This window comes from Cibotium barometz, chromosome 53 (assembly GCF_041138505.1).
Source record: "Cibotium barometz isolate CiBa-2024 chromosome 53, ASM4113850v1, whole genome shotgun sequence".
Taxonomy (NCBI): domain Eukaryota; kingdom Viridiplantae; phylum Streptophyta; class Polypodiopsida; order Cyatheales; family Cibotiaceae; genus Cibotium; species Cibotium barometz.
This window is the reverse complement of record NC_141098.1, coordinates 4,351,716-4,368,803: the sequence shown is the minus strand read 5'-3', so window position 1 is coordinate 4,368,803 and position 17,088 is coordinate 4,351,716. Positions and strand designations below refer to the sequence as shown.

Sequence of the window (17,088 nt, the reverse complement as noted above, 5' to 3'; positions counted from 1 at the left end):
TTCTCTGCAAGAAAGTGCTAGCCAAGAGTCAACATTAGGTCTCAGGGCTGTGATTTGACATCTTCATTCTCAGCCACATCTTGTACTTGAATTCCAACTTCTTGTAAATAATACAAAGCAGTAGTTTAGGATTCTTGTGTGTGTTGTATGTGTGATTCTGCCGCAATCTACCCTAGCACATAGGCACAAGTGCTCTACAATTGGTGTCAGAACCTAGGGAACTTTTTCTTTTATGGCACCTGTGTACGTTCGGGTTTCAGAAATGTGAATATTGTACTTTCCTGTCCCACCAAACCCTCTTCCTTGCCCCACGGTCCACCAAACCCTTACCTCATTGTGCAGAGCTGAAATCCCTCACATGGTCCTTGAGCACTAGAAATTTGTCATGGATTTCACAACTCATTTGTTTGCTTCTCAGCATGAAGCCATCCATGGACGCAGAGGCGGCTAAAATGGAGGCTATTTATGCATATCTCGACAGGATGGAGTCGGCACCTTCGGCACCTAGTATTCCGGATCTGAAATCTATAAGGGCCTGTCAAACGGGTAGCCTCGCCCAACCATGTAATCATTCAACTAACTTGCAAGTAGCCCAACTACCACAAGCAACAAGGTGCCCAACACCACCCTCAAAGATTGCCCACCAATCCTCAAGAGATGGAAGTCCAACTTCCCAAGATCCAACTATCCATGGTTGCATTCCATACACGTACTCATCCGTTCCGTACTTTCAATACGTACCGTACCGGTACCATGCTTTCCATAGCCATACTTTTTAAAAAAAATACTTGTTAATTGATTAATTTTCACTTTGTATCCTATCTATGTGCCATCTTTGCTTGATACCGACTCTTCAAACCCCTATTCATGTTTCTCGCATCCTTGTTTCTAACCCTCAACTTCTCCTAGTTGCCTTGCTCCGTTAATTTTCCTTTTCAATGGACTCCTAACGCAGAAGGATCTATTTATATTTCAGTTTGTACTCGGTCTTGACATTGAAAGCTTCCTTATTTTCATACTTATTTGTGTGTGTCATTGATGATTTCAAATTTACACTAGTGTCTTTGATCTATGTGTACCTTAGTGCATTTGACATTTCATGTCTACGAGTATAGTCAATTGATATTTCAATTCTACACGTCCATTTCATGTTAGTTGTGATTGGTAAGTGCTTGATCATTCATTCTTTATATATGTTTTTAACCAAATTTGCTAGCTAGGCTCTATATTTTTTAACTCTCTACATAACTAAAGTACGTATTCTCTGTGCATCATACCATAGTCGTACCATACACCTATCATCTCATACCGCACCTACATATACTTGACCACCTTGTAGGTGAATTATAAACTCGTCAGTCATTTATAATATATATATTATTTATATATGCTAATTGAAAAAGTTAACGTACTCAAAGTACTCATCCCAATGCGTGCTTTGCGTACTCATATCATACACGTACCGTACCATACCGTACCTAGAGTACTCAACCACTATGCAACTATCCAATAGTTCATTACCACCTTAGACAAGTGCCCAGCGCTTCCCTAGAGTCTCCCCGCTTAATTCTTCACAGAAAACACCAGTAGCAAAAAAAGACTTCATCTTCTTCACCTCCAAGGTTCGATAATACCCTTCCCTTGTGGTTACATGCCAAAAAGAGGCACAAATCAGGTTCGGCAACAGTTTGGCAGCAATAGAGATCTCCTAAGCATAGCAAATGTGTAAAAAAATGGCTAGAATTACTGGTTGTACAGCATAATACAGATGTTAATACATTCGAGCTATAATAATTATAGGTCGTAGGTAATATGTTACATTCATTAATGATGATCACACTACGGAAGTGTGGGTTTACTTCATGAAGGAGAAAAGTGAGGTGTTTGCTCATTTAAGAGATTTTAAAGACTTAGTTGAAAAGGAAAAAGATACGAATATTAAATCCCTAAGATCGGATGGTGGGGAAAAATATTTCTCCAATGAGTTTAGTGATTTCTTGAGAAAATCACGAATCGAGAGGCAATTCACATGTAGGTACACTCCATAAACAGAATGGAAAAACAAGCACATTACACAAGCTTCTTGTGTCTTAATATCTTAAAAGAATATACCCGATTGTTTTTGGGTCAAAGTAGTAGCTACTACTTACATTATGAATAGGACTCCCACCATTATAGGTGTTCACGCTACTAGAATCGAAGTTTATAGGCATAAAACCAGAATATGTCGAATTATTTTTCGGTTGAATAAAACCAAGGGGAGGAGGAGGGAGGAAAGGGGGGCTGAAAATAGGTCGACTAGCTGAGAGAAGTGCCCGGAGAGGGCTGAATTAGGGTGCCCAGCTTTAGACATCAAGTAGGCGTGAGAAAAATGGAATGAGGGTTGCTTCTCTTAGTTGGTAGGTGCTCTTTTATAGACTTGGTTGAGATAGATAGATAGCTTTACATACTAGTGGATGAGATTATATACAAAAAGGTGAGGTTGCATGAGTTTGCATTGCTTGCATGGTTGCATGGGCTTGCATGGGCTTGCATACAGCATGCATGCAGGTAGGTAGGCTTGCATGTGGCATGCATGTAGATAGCTTGGCATGTGGCATGCATGCATGTAGATAACTTGGCATGTAGCATGCATGCATGTAGGTAGCTTTGCCTGTGGCATGCATGCATGTAGATAACTTTGCACGTAGCATACATGCATGTAGGTGGGCTTGCATGTGACATGCATGCATGTAGGTAGCTTTGCATGTGGCACCTTGTTGCTTGTGGTAGTTGGGCTACTTGCAAGTTAGCTGATTGATTAATTTGTTTTCATTCAAAGTTTCTGGAAGAAACAGTGGTGCATGGCTGGCCCAGGCTACCCATTCAATGTACTTGTAAAAGAATACTCCCTTAAGCCAATAGTACCTGTTCAATGTACTTGTACAAGAATACTCCCTTAAGGCAATAGAATTTACCTTGGGGGGAGGGGGGGGGGGCAATCCTCCGGTACCATGATTGATGAAGAATTCAATTTTTAAACTTTAAGCTGGCCTTTGTTTTGTGACAGGGCCCGTGCTTCAGAGCAAGTGTTGGATGATTGTGAGGACTAAGTGGCAAAACTTTCTAGAGGAGGATTTTTCACTCCTTTGGATGCAGGCAAGGATGTACTTGATAAGCTTCGCTCCCAATCCGTCGGTCATTATTCTACACTTGCACATAGTCGATAGAAGAGATGCCATTCATGTCACTGACTATCTTCTTCACGGAGTCCCTCTCCACCAAATTCTCCGCATAGCTCCCACTCACCTTCACCAACTCGACATCGGGGGACTACCGGTTTGCCGAGTTCTTCCTCCATGGCACATGCCTCGTGAGGAACAAGCTCAATTGATGTTGAAGCCTCCCAAGTTCAACGAGAAGATGGATGGAGAAGTTGTCACCAATTGAACCCACAACATGACTTCCACGTTGGCAACAACACACGGTTTAAATATTTCTCAGCTCCATTTAGTGAAACAGCTTTCACAGGTGCCGCTCTCTTGTGGTGGGAAGACCACCTTAGGCACCACTCTGTGACTTCTTGTGATGACTGCCGCAAGGCCGTCTTAAAGCAGTTTATTCTCATAGATTACGAGTATGAATTGAAGAAACAATGGGACCATTTTATGCAGAAACATGGCGAACCAATAACTCACTCTCTCCCTCGTTTCTAGAAGCTTTTGCTCATGCCCCCAAGGACCGTCCAACAGTCAGAGATTGTTGAGCGATTTGTGGATGGTTTGAGAGCGTCTTTGTACATACACATTCATGCACATCAGCCCCATGATCTTTCAGATGCGGTTCGTCTTGCTAAAACCCTCAAGACATGGAAGAGTTCCAGATCTGGGACTCCACAACAGGGGCAGCAGAAAGGCAAAGACAAGGGTAGCCAGTCCAAGGTCAAAGATGGTGAGGACAAGGGAAGTGGGGGAGCCTCCGTGACTTGCCTTACCCCTGACAAGCATCACGCCAGAGGGCTGCTGGACAATGCTTATATTATGTCTCCTCCGATCACATCACGAAGGATTCTCTAAAAACCTTGAAGAAGCAATCTGAGAAGGACGCTTCTTCAAAACAGGAAGTCTAGTCCGAGGAGGTGTAACCAATAGGATCTAGACTAGAAGAGAAACACGTAAAACACAAACAAAGAATAACAACAGGAAGCCACAAAATATAAATAGCTAGAACATTGAGCCGGAACCGTCGGCCTCCTGTAAGAACTTCTTTATTACGTAGAAGCTTTCACAAAGAATCCAAGGTAAAACTGTCCCTAAATAGCCCCTCCGTTCAAATCCTGTTTCGCAAGAGGACAACTGTCTATGGCATGTACACAAGCAGCCAGCAAAGGGAAAACAACACACAATTGGAAGCATGGTTGTTTCTCGTACATATACGAACCAATTCGTATCGTATGGTATCTCATATGGTACGATATGATTTTTTTAAATTCCCTTCCCCCTTCCCCCCTTGAGAAATAGATCCCAAATGCTCAACAAAAATGGAAATCTTGTTCAACAATTAAGGAAAGAAGATCCCAAATGCCCGCAATACTTCACAACTTTCGTGTCCACTCAGCATTTCATATGGGGTTGCTGAGAGACCCAAAGAATCTGGCAAGGTAGTGTACACTTGATTGGTAGGATGAGGAGAGAATCTTGCTACATCACTTGGAGATCCCTGGTATAGATAGACTAGAAAGTCAAATCCTCAAGTTATGTACGAGGGAGGAGATTTGGACAGGGCCATTTTGATCTACAGAGGAGTCCCTAAACCTATCACCCTAGATGCACTGCCCGTATTTGTGCAAGCACGCTCCCTTAGTCATAAACACTACACTAGGAGACCTTTGGCATCACATTACCCATGCAGGCTCTTTTTTGGAGACAATTGGGAGATCAAGCAGAGAGAGACACATCTCCATGCTCTGGTTCCTTAAGCATTGTAGACTCCCCCCCCCAACCTTCCCTCACATTGAAGCTTGAAGCTCCATAGTTTGCAAGTGTTAAAAAAACCGTATTTTATCATACGGTATCCCAAAATTTCATATCATACCAAAAATTCCCATACGGTAGCATATTTTCGTACCGTGACAACTATGGTTGTAAGACCTACTCTAGAGCGGCCAACAAATAGCAAAGCTGAATATTGCATTCAGCCTGTACAAAGGCAGAAGATGAGAGAGAGAGAGATGGCTGCTGTTCGGCCAGTATCTTTGTCGCACCTAGTCGAACAAGAGAGAGAGAGAAATGGCCTTCCTTGCCAAAGATGTCCAAAGTCTTTGCTTTGTTTAGCGAACTTCTCTATAAATAACCAAAGTTGGCCTCTTTAGTGTCCAAATGTGTGGGGGGCCACAAATTGTCCCACATGTCCATGAATCCATGCCCAAACAATAAGATATCCGGCCAAACTTTAATGATGTCTGAACACCTTCACTCATAAACCTTATAAGTCACGTAAATGATTAAAATCCCATGATACTCATGCTTTGTGACCATCTTTCAAGCCTATCCATGCCAATGAATCCTACAGCTTAACCCCTTCTGTGGAAAATCCACGTTCTCACCCTCATTCCGTTTTGTGTGTGGGTTTTCTCCAAAACACTACTCAAAGCTCATGAAGGAACCAAATGGTGAAATCCCCTCCGTCTTAAAAGCAGTTGTCTCCAAAAAGAAAATAGACCGAATACATGGCCACAAAACATCTTGCCATGCCATTGGACTACATAAGGGTACCACCCCTATGATCCATACACATGCCCAAGGCTAACATGCTCCACAGGTCCATCCCTTCACAGGTACCTCTGCCCTGCACGAGTACAACTGCTGATATGGGAATATATTTTAAGCCCTCTGAAAAATATATTAATCAATTTCTTATAAGTTCCTATTTTCTCCATTTTCCAAGAATTGGATCCGTGACAACTACTTCACTAGGGCAACTACCCTTCCATGAAGCCAAAGATGCTTGCCAGGGTTTCCCCTTCCACGAGACTTCACTCACCAAGACAACTACCCTTCCAACTCAAAAGTATACTTAGCTTTTCTTTGCCAGTTTGACATGAAGCCAAAAGAAATATCTCAACATATCCATAAGCTATCCTGTAGTATATCTCCCTATAACTTGCCTATAGGCTTGATTTATAATCCACAATATCCATATGAAAAGAGTGTTGAACAAGTGCACATAAAACCAACTCCAAACTCCGAGAATAAATACTGTGAATCCATAAATTCTTAGTCCAAGCTGTCTACTGCTCATGCTCTTGACGCATGACTACTTCAATAAAGTTGTTCTATCCATGAGATAGATGTCTAAAAAAAAGTATGACAATATCTGGATCCTTCCAAGATCTTTGCTCTTCTCCAATCAACCGGAGAAGCTCAGCTCTAATACCACTATAATTGATAGGACCCGGACTACAAGAGAAACACTTTAAATACAAATAGAGAATAACAAAAGAAAGCCACAAAATATAAATAGACAGCACACTAAGCCGGAATGGCCGGCCCCCCCTAGGAACTTCTTTATTATGTAGAAGCTTTTACAAAGAATCCAAGGTGAGGGTGCAATCAACACCGAATTTTCCAAATATATCCTGGGCAGCTTTCTTCAGTAAAACACACTGCACATTCCTACAAAGCTCTCTTCTCAGAGTCGAGACAAATCAGTCCCGCAAGACAGTCCCGACACTGTCCCAAAACAGCCCCTCTGTTCACAGCCTGTTCCACCGGAGGACAACTGTCTATGGCTTGTTCCTCACAGGCAGCCAGAAAAGGGAAACCAACACACTGTTGTCAGACCTGTTCGAGAGCAGCCAACAAATAGCAAAGCTGAATACTGCAATCAGCCTGTACAAAGGCGGAAGATGAGAGAAATAAATGAAATGAAATGTTATATTAACGTCTTCAAAAGGCCATAATGACCTATGAGACCAAAAAGTTACATCATGGTGGATCTGATACAATGTCTGGATAAAAAACCAAAAAATGAAAAATAAAGATGATACTACTGGCACCTAGAAAATGAAACTGGAACTGGAAGGTAAACAAAAACCCTTATAGGGTGTGAATATAGTGAGGGGGGGAGGGGGGGGTACGCTATGGAGGTGAGTGGAGTACAGTGAGGGGATACAATATCATGTGGGACAGGGGGGTACACTATGGAGGTGCCTCCATCTCATAATATGTGCCGCATCGGACGCTGGCGGATCTCCTCAATATCCTCTGTGATCAGCACCCTGACTAGGTGTCCCGCATGTCTCGCAAGAATAATCCGAATCCACCGCTGCAACCTCCGTCTATGCTGGGACGCCCTCCTCCGTAGTCGTGGGCGTCTGGACCACCCAAGCTCAATCGCACGATCAATCAGTGTACCGTTGGTGTGGGCGGTATCCATGTCCTGCTGCTGCTGTGGTCCATCTGGCGCAGTGATGGCTGGACTAAAGAAGTCTGTAATGTGCCTCTGAGTCTGGCTCTCTGTGCGCCTAAGCAGGCTATCTCTATATCTCCGCAGCTCAAGCAAGAACAATCCCAAACACCTCTGGTCTTGGTACCCCATGACTCTGGAAAGTGGTCCAAAACCCTCTCTGAATAAACAGTGGAAACGACCACGTATCTCTGGACAACGTGGTCCAGAGAGAGAGATGGCTGCTGTACGGCCAGTATCTCTGTCACACTTAGTCAAACAAGAGAGAGAGAGAGAGAGAGAAACCAGCTGCTGTCGGCCAGTGATGAAGGCATCCAGCAAAGAAGGAAAAACACAGCTGTACAACCAGTTGTCCGCCTGTTCCCAGGCAAGAGGAGATTCAGAAAACAGCTTGCTGCTGTATGGCCTGCCCATGGAGCAACCAGTTCAAGGCAGCCTACTATCGGCCAGATTGAGGGCGACCAACAGAAGAAAAACGCAGCACTGCTGCCGTCGTATGTTTAGAGCTGGCCAACTCAAAAAGGGATGAGCTGAATCGTAAGAGGGCATGTGGGGCTGTTCGCTTGCGGGAGACGCGCTGAACAGAGACAGGCCCCATGCTTTTCCTTTCTGCCAAAAGTGGCCTTCCTCACTAAAGATGTCCAAAACCTTTGCTTTGTTTAGCCAACTTCACTATAAATGACCAAAGTCAGCATCTTCCCCCCCCCCCCCCCCCCCCCCCCCCCCCCCCCGAGAAAAGATCCTTTCATTAGTTATAAAAACAACGCCCGCTGGGCTACAAAAACCTCTCCTGCTCATAAGAAGGCAGAGCAAAGATCCAATCAAGGCAGCTAGGGAGACTCTCCCTAGGTGCAAAAAAGTACAAATATCAGTACAAATAACTAAGATGCTATATCATACAATAGGAGGGGGGGAAAAGCCAAACAGGTGGCCTGCAATGCCAGCGGGGGGTACCCGCGTGTAGGGTATAGAAGGGGCCGCTGCGCCAAGTGGTGTGAAAGGCCTGGCGCCGCAAGATCGCCGCATCCGAGTCGCCCCCGATGCGGTCATACTGTCCTCGCAGGGTGTGGATCAACTCCTGCCAAATCCCCCGAGGAGTCTCTGCTGGTGGCTCCAGTCTCCCCTCAAAGGCCCTGAAACACTGGGCTCTCCAGGTGAACCAGATGGTGAGGCTGCTGAGGAGCTCCCATCGTAGATCCCTCTCTTGTGTCCAGCCGGCGGACGAGAAATCCGAAGGAACAAGGCGAGGCTGGCCCCTAATGAATCTGATGGCCTGGCTGTCCTACTCCGTCTCGTATCCCAGAGCAGGCCCTGACGAAGTCGACCAAGCAGCGGCACCCCACGTATACATGCCCTTTGGAGAGGGGGGCCAAAATGCGCAGCATCCGCAGCCAAATCTGCTGCGCCTGTGGACAGTCCCATAGGCAGTGTCTCTGTGTCTCCAAAGGGTGGCCGCATCGGACGCAGGCCGCCGAAAGACCACTGTAGACAAGCCAGGTGTCAACTGCAGAGCCCCTGTGGGCAACCAGCCACTGGAAAGTCAAGATCCTGCGTGCCTGTCGACTAGCCCATAGCCTGGTCCAAAAATCCTCCAGGAACTCCTGTGAGAGTCCCTGTAGCCGCCAATGCTCCAATGCAGCTGGAGAGACCATCCTCCGCGCAGTCAAAATATGTCTCCCCAACCGAACAGTGTACTGGAAAAAGGTGATCTCTGTGGCCTCGGGGGACGCATAAGGATCATGCCACTTGTACTCGCCAAGGTCCCACTGGAGCCGGGCCAAGGAGCGCGCAGCATATGCCCATATGCGCCAATCAGAGTCCACATCTGCAGGGTCTGGATCAATATGCCACTTCCGAGAAGCGGCGGCCACTACCCGTATCCTCTGATGCACTCTGCAACCAAAGGCGACTCCGCCTCCACTCTCTGAAGTCTGCCCTCATCCTGGATCTCATAGTAGAGACATCTACCATCCTCAGTGCAAGCTCTGACAACAATCAGGATCTCCAACTGTGTAAAGGCTCCCATCCACCGTGGGGCCGCTGGCTCGAAAGGCGTGAACCACTCCTCAGTGAGTACCTCCTGAATGTCATCCCTCATAATCAGCCCCCCTCTGAAGTGACTCAGCCTCTCCACCTGGATCTCCTCTGGGAGACTGCAGAAGGCCTGCCAGTCTCCAAAACTGTGTGTTGGGCCTGCCGCCAATGGTCCCCAGGCTAGACGAGGCCGAGAACCCAGCATATGACCCTGCTCTGTGCGTACCGCTGGGCTCCAGATGAGCGGCTGTCTCACCCGCTCCTCATCACAAGTAGGAGGTCTCTGAGAAAGCCCCAGTCTCAGCAGCTCCCAAGCTCGCAGGATGCTCAAGGCAAATCTGTCCTCCCATCCTCTACTGAGGCCTATCCTCCTCATCTCTATGAAGATCCATCGTATCTCTAGTGCCCAAGTGCCCCCTGCTGGGGGAGCCCTAGCCTGCAGTCACTGAAAAAGAAGCTCCTTCCAAGGCTCAGCGCCTAGAAGCAGCCCCCGAACAATAAGCTTCCCCAATAAGGCTCTACTCTGATCAACTGGATCTATAATGCCCAAGCCCCCCTGGGCCAGCGGAAGAGTAATAACTGCCCAAGCAACCTTAGCCCAGGCTGGCTGACCATCCCGCCCCCCAGACCAAAGAAAGTTCCTGATCAGCCTCTGTACTTGCATCATCGAGAAGATCCAGCAAGACGTGATGTACCACATGGTCGCTAAAAGCACCTGATTTGTCACCACCACCCTCCCAGCCAAGGATAGCCGAGCTGTACGCCAATACAAAAGCTTCTTCCGAATGCTCAACAGAAGCAGGGCGATCTGCTGCTCAGGTGACAAATCAAGTCCAATCTGGCATCCCAAATACCGCACTGCTGTGCCAGGAGGAATCCATCTAAAACCCGGATCTAGGCTCCATGCCGGAGTGGGAGCGCTACTGATCCAAAAGGCCACTGTCTTGCGCCAATTGATCAATGCTCCTGAAGCTGCACCAAAAACCTGTAGCGACTGCTCTGCCCTCTGGAGATTGGCCTCCTGGCCATGCAAAAACAATCCCGTGTCATCAGCAAACTCAGAATCGAGCAAGTCCTCACCCCGGACTGGGAGCTGGAGTCCTCTCAAACCAACCTCCTCTGCCGTCAGATACATGCTCATAGCCTCAGCAAAGAAGAGAAAAAGAAACGGGGCGAGAGGACACCCCCGACGGACTGATCTGGTCAACTCAAAACTCGGCCCCCGTCCTCCTGCAAAGTCAGCATCTTTGGTGTCTAGGCTATTAAAAATTTTTATTGTCTTTGTGGGCCAAAAACTGCCCCGCATGTCCATGAATTCACGCCCAAACAATAAGATGTCCGGCCAAAATTTAATGATGTCTGAACACATTGACTCATAAACTTTATGAGTCACAGAAATGATTAAAATCCCATAATATTCATGCTTTGTGACAACCTTTCATGCCTATCCATGCCAGTGAATCCGTCAACGTAACCCCTTCTATGAAAAATCCCCATTCTCACCCTGGTTCCATTCTGTGTGTAGGCTTTTCCCAAAACACTGATCAAATCCGGTGAAGGGACCAAATGGTGACATCCCGACCGTCTTACAAGCAATTGTCCACAACTGTGTATAAATTTGGTACCACCACCATACTCGTCAAGTGCAGCAGATCCACTGCCAATCTATAGAATCCAACCACAACCATACAAAAGAATACTTCCACCTAAAGTTTCTGTAACCGACACGCACCTTTCGTACTCGGAAATGTCCAGGCTGGTGACAGAAGGCTTCTTCAAAACCGGAGGATGAGTGTCAAGGAGATGTATGTGTGCGCGTCTCAGCTTTTATTCATTTCTCGGGTTGAGCACACACCCAGAGTGCTTCACTCCATCACGCCATAGGTATGTCCAGAGGAAGTTTTCAGCTAAGTCTCTAAGGGAGAGTCTTCACAATTGCCGTTTGCACTCTGTGGAGACTCTTTGGCTTCGGTGGCGATCGCTTTAATTTCTGGGAACGTTCAGGAGGACTCTTCTCACCTGCCGTTTTGCATTGAATGGAGTATCTTCAGTGTCTGATACATGGAGAAACCACACAAGATATGTTATCAAATTTGTCTCCATTAACGTTTCCGAGGAGTATGGTTCTTAGTTTTCCTTCAAGGGAGACAGTGCAAGCAGTTCTGGTGCTCCATCTAAGCTGATGCATTAGTGGCTGGAGTTATAGCAGAGTTTTGCTTAGCCCTTCTCTAGAGTGTTCATCTTGTGGGGTACCAAAGGATACTCAAAGGTTTTCAATGTTTTTTCATGGACGATTGGACATGCAGAGAGTGCTTGATCAGGTGGAAGTTGGTCATCTGCAAGTTTCTCATGCTGACACGATGAGGACGGAATGCAAGTCTTCGTAGTGGATGCAAAGTGGTCTCGTAGTGTTCGGGATCTTGGGTTATCTTGGATGAGCTTTGCTTGGATTGCTTGGATCTTTTCCTTGTATGGAAGGGTACTTTATATAGACACCGTGCAGCTGAGGACGACGGCAATGCAAGTAGGGGAGAACATAACACACCTACAAGTATGGAGGGCAGTAGACATTAGATAGCAGCCGATGGACAAGGTCGAACAACGCAAGTGCCACGTGGCAATGGTGACATGTTACGATACCAGTGTCTAGTAGTGGAATTTGTTTCTTTCTTGGTGATTCGTGCATATCATGACTCAACAAGAAACACTTGATATTGGCCACATCTAGCTGTGAAGCTAAGTACAGGGCAGCATTTGCAGCTACCATTGAGTGTGTATGGCGCCTTTAGTGTTGGACAACAGTCCTCCACTCCTATCTACACTGACTCGCAGGGTTCATTGGCGATTGTGAGCATAGTTGCATTCCGTACCCATACTCATCCGATGAGTACCTTTAGTACTTTCCATACCACTCCATACGTATCGTACCCCGTACGGATAAGGTCTTCGTACCAAATATGAGGTTCAATGTACAACACTTATTTGGCCTGGTTTTTAATTATTCTAGTCAGTGGTCATTGCTCGATAGTTAATAGATTAGTTTTCATTTCAGTATTACCATTATCTTTCATGCTATTTTTGTACGCATGCTAGATATTTCTTATTTTACATACATACATACGTACGTACGTACGTACGTGTGTGTATATATATACCATTATCTTTCATGCTATTTTTGTACGCATGGTTTTTAATTATTCTAGTCAGTGGTCATTGCTCGATAGTTAATAGATTAGTTTTCATTTCAGTATTACCATTATCTTTCATGCTATTTTTGTACGCATGCTAGATATTTCTTATTTTACATACATACATACATACATACGTACGTACGTGTGTGTGTGTGTGTGTGTGTGTGTGTGTGTGTGTGTGTATATATATATATACACGTGTATATATATATATATACACGTACGTACGTACATGTATATGTATATGTATATATATATATATATATATATATATATAGTAAAAAACGTGAACATACTTAAAGTACTTATCTTGATGTGTACTTGACGTACTCGTACCATACCGCACCATAGTTGCATTCCGTACCCGTACTCATCAGATGTGTACCTTCAGTACTTTCTATGCCACTCCATACGTATCGTACCTCGTACAGATAAGGTCTTCGTACCAAATATGAGGTTCAATGTACAACACTCATTTGGCTCATTTTGGTCAGTGGTCATTGCTCAGTAGTTAATAGATTAGTTTTTATTTCAATATTACCATTGTCTTTCATGCTATTTTTGTATGGATGCTAGATATTTCTTATTTTACACACACACACACACACACACACACACATATATATAGTAAAAAACGTGAACGTACTCAAAGTACTTATCTTGATGCGTACTTTACGTACTCATACCGTACACGTACCATACCGCACTGTACCTAAAGTACTCAACCACTATGGTTGTGAGAAACCCATTATTTCATGCTCGCACGAAAGCACATTAAGGTGCATCATCATTATGTCAAGGAGAGGCTCTATGCAAGAGAGATTAGCTTGGTTTATCTACACATGACAATGTGGGAGATTTATTCATGAAGGCTATTTGCTCGTGAAAAGCTTGAAGCTTTCCGCAAAGCTTTAAGCTTATTGCCTTTTGTGGATTGATCGGCCATATCCCAGTACATGTTCATATCATCACTTCAAGGGGGTTTGCCATATCCTTCACATCATCACTCCAGGGGGTCTGTAGACATCTATGTCATGGGCAGTTGTGTGTAAACTATCTAGGACTAGCCAGTTCACTTTTTCCTCACTAGGAGGTTTTTTCCTTGTGCAAAGTAACACACTCTATCTCACTTTTGGGAGTGTGTGTGGAAAGTGATGTCACATGCACCCATGCACTGCGGTACAGTGCGACACACTGGTTCGCCATCAGTGCTATACTTGTATTGAAGTAGCACCATTTTTAGAAATATTTGTTGTACATTGTGACCCCCAATCTAGAAACATGTCAGGCACGAGCTACGTAGGTCTTTCCAAGCCTTTGGCATCAAAGTGTGTCACTTAACGCACTTGGAGAACAGCCAAGGTATATAAGTCAGGCTAGCATAGCATGCATGCAGGACAGCACATGTGCAAAGCGACAAAGAGAAACTAGCATTTAATGCTAATTTTCAGCAGTCGTGAGCATAAATTAACTGGCTGCCGACAGCTGTCCATCTGACCCACCAGCAGCATAGAGCCATATATAAGCAGCCCCCCAGCCCTCGCATAACATAACATATACCATATACTATGGCATCCCTACTCTTAGTCATGAGGCCCAAGAAGAAAGGCAAAAACAGTATGCATGTCCTTTTCTTCTTGCATATACTTCGTCATGGAATAAAGAATAGTAATTTGATAAGGTTTAAAACCTTTTGAACTCTCTTCTCTTCATCTTCTAGCTTCTCCAAATGCCGAATGTGATCCTGGGCAATCCACAACAAAAGAGGCGTGGTAAATGGTTCCAGCATTGAGGATGCACGAAAAGTACATCAAGTATTCCAAAATGTGCAAATCACCTGAAAAACTTCTAACCGATCGATTTTCTCAAGGCGAGAACATCTTTCATCATCTTCAAGCTTATCTACCACTTTCCTCCACTGGGTACTCACCTGAAACAGGAGGCATGGATACACCAAGTAAAATGCCAAATCAAACTTACCAACAAGATTGTCACATAACTGCACAAGAACATGAGATTTCACACATGCCTTGACTGAGACTCAAAAGAACTGCTGTGTACTAACATACCTTAATAAAGTCACAAGACTCCAAAAACTCTTTGTACTCGCTGAGGTTTATCTTCCTGTCCTCACGAGCCTTCTCCTTTTCCTGAAATAAAAGAATTTGAGTGTCCCATGCAATGGATTTTATGATATGGACCAGGTATGGGCCGTCCCTGCATTCACAAAATTAATGAACAGAATGATGTATAGCAACATACTTTCTTCTCTAGATCATGGAGATAATCCTCATAAAGCTCCAGCCGCTCACGATCCTTGTCAACAGCATGATACCTTTGGTCTTCCACAAACAATGTTGCAGCTTTGCTGCATGAGTTGAACAATGCATCCGATTGAGCACCAGAATTAACACAACTATTCTGTGGACTTTGTTTCCACTCTGAAAACAAATGGCTAGACACCCTAGTGCTCGTGGACCATTGATAGAAATGCTTGGATGCATTGTTTTGATCTATGGGAGGTTTTCCTGACAGTCATCATCAACACCTGGGCATCAACCAAGAAACCTCAACAGAAAGGAGCACCTGCAGGGGACCACCCATAGACGACTTCTTGATTGCACTGGCATTTCTGACAAACCAATGGCTCTAAGGGAATGCATCTTTTTACTTAACAGAAGTTTCTAAATGGCATTTAATCAGAGGGGAATAGAAAGAGGGAGAAAAGCAACAGAAAGAACCTCCATCTCATTGTCGAAGTTAGCTCTTTTGACTCCTGCAAAAAATTACGTGCTTCAGAATACAGAAAAGGGAATCATGACTTGACCACAAAAGAATGCAACTGAAAGACGGCACAATTCAAAATGGCACATGTTTACTAGCCATACCTGTAGCATAGTTACAAACTCTTCTCTTGCTTTTTTCTGTTTAAGACGTTTCTCTTCAGCTTCCTGCTTCTTCCTTTGAGCCAAGTACTGCAGACAATGTTTCATAGTAGCTGACTTGTGACACTAAAACCTTAGAATGCATCAAGCCAATAGCTACATCTACTAGCAACAACCTATGAGTAAAAGCAAAGGCAACCTTGCATGTGCAAGGATCAAAGAATGTGCAAGGATCAAAAAAGACATAAAGCCACAAATAACTACAGCCTCTAACAAACAAAATACGCTCTCAGACTTGCCTCGTTAAAAGCCTGTTTCCGCTCTCCCAAGGTTTTGAGAGCCCCATACCGTTTATCATTGATTATGACACGCATTGCCTGAAATAAAAGCACAATGCCATGAAAACTAGACTGTTCAGTAACAATAGACCATAACTGATATCAAGGTGCTCCGCTTGAACACCCCTACTAAGATTCTGGCTCTAAGAATTTGGCTAGAAGTTGGAACTCAAATTTTGCAAAATAAAAGCATAATGAGCCTTCATTTGTCTTCACACACCGAACAGAATAATCATATATCTATATAAAGCTAGGCTATGAACAAAGCAAACTGACCTGCTCCCAAGTCCAATCTGATTCCACATGCACAGCTTCAAGGATCTCTTTGAAAGCATTTTTTGCCTCCTGAAAAAAGAGTGCGCACACATTTTTAGAAGCCTACATATAATTTTTTGCCTCCTGAACCAAACACCTTCTCCTCTTTAGCCCCTGAAACAAGAACAGAAGAGAGAGCTGCTGCAAAGACAAGATGTTGTAGGCTCCATGTACAAAAAAGGCTAGCAAGTCAAATCACAGCTTAAATGATGTGTACCGTTTTATTTGCATAAATAGGTGGCTCTTCAGCAGTAGGAACAGATTTGTCCTCGATAACAGTCACATTGATATTTCCTGTGGATGGCATTGTTTTTTTTGCCTCCTTAAAAAGGACAAATTGAAAATAGTTTAGTTGAAACAGTCAAAATCAAATTTACATGTAAAAAATAAAACCACTAACAAATACCTGCATAAACAGAACGGCTGCATAAGAATGTAAACTTTTAAAGATCAATTTGGAAAAGATATAAAATTCATGCATCTAACAAGCAAATAAAAGTATTTGAAAAAAAAAACTTTGGATAAAGTATCCGGTTCCAAGAAAGAGCAAGTGGAAGAATTTCAACAGCTACTCAGCATCAAGCCTCATACACTAAAGCTTAGTTTAAGCACAATCAAAAGCATGACAACTTAAACACATAGCTCACTAGGATATAAAGGAACAGAGTAAACTATGTACCTCAATGTCTTGGGATGATGCTTCTTCTGCTACTTCTTTCTTCAATGGGTCCTTGTCTAAATCTATCTTGATTTCCGAATTGGCCCTGAATGACATACAAAAATTCAAAGTCACAGGAGTATAAGCATTGCTATTAGTTCCTTCGATGATCCATTCTCATCCAGGTGGTTTCAATGCTTGATAGAGAAACATCCTCCTCC

The 17,088-nt window shown here is 44.3% G+C and overlaps 1 protein-coding gene across 3 annotated transcripts in view; it reads right to left on the bottom strand.

Moving 5' to 3' along the window:
• LOC147608204 (pre-mRNA-processing protein 40A-like) overlaps positions 1 to 17,088 on the bottom strand; it is a 92,567-nt gene that overhangs the window by 57,943 nt on the left and 17,536 nt on the right. For all 3 annotated transcript variants that reach the window (XR_015264450.1, XR_015264451.1, XM_086789085.1), the window contains exons 10-19: positions 16,889 to 16,973; positions 16,427 to 16,531; positions 16,171 to 16,239; positions 15,856 to 15,933; positions 15,560 to 15,646; positions 15,413 to 15,447; positions 14,934 to 15,039; positions 14,741 to 14,821; positions 14,509 to 14,601; positions 14,362 to 14,415 (exon numbers count right to left, since the gene is read on the bottom strand). Coding sequence is in view for 1 of the 3 variants with exons in the window: in XM_086789085.1 (XP_086645211.1) it covers positions 14,362 to 14,415; positions 14,509 to 14,601; positions 14,741 to 14,821; positions 14,934 to 15,039; positions 15,413 to 15,447; positions 15,560 to 15,646; positions 15,856 to 15,933; positions 16,171 to 16,239; positions 16,427 to 16,531; positions 16,889 to 16,973 (793 nt within the window). In the remaining 2 variants the exon portion in view is untranslated. The remainder of the gene's footprint in view (positions 1 to 14,361; positions 14,416 to 14,508; positions 14,602 to 14,740; positions 14,822 to 14,933; positions 15,040 to 15,412; positions 15,448 to 15,559; positions 15,647 to 15,855; positions 15,934 to 16,170; positions 16,240 to 16,426; positions 16,532 to 16,888; positions 16,974 to 17,088) is intronic.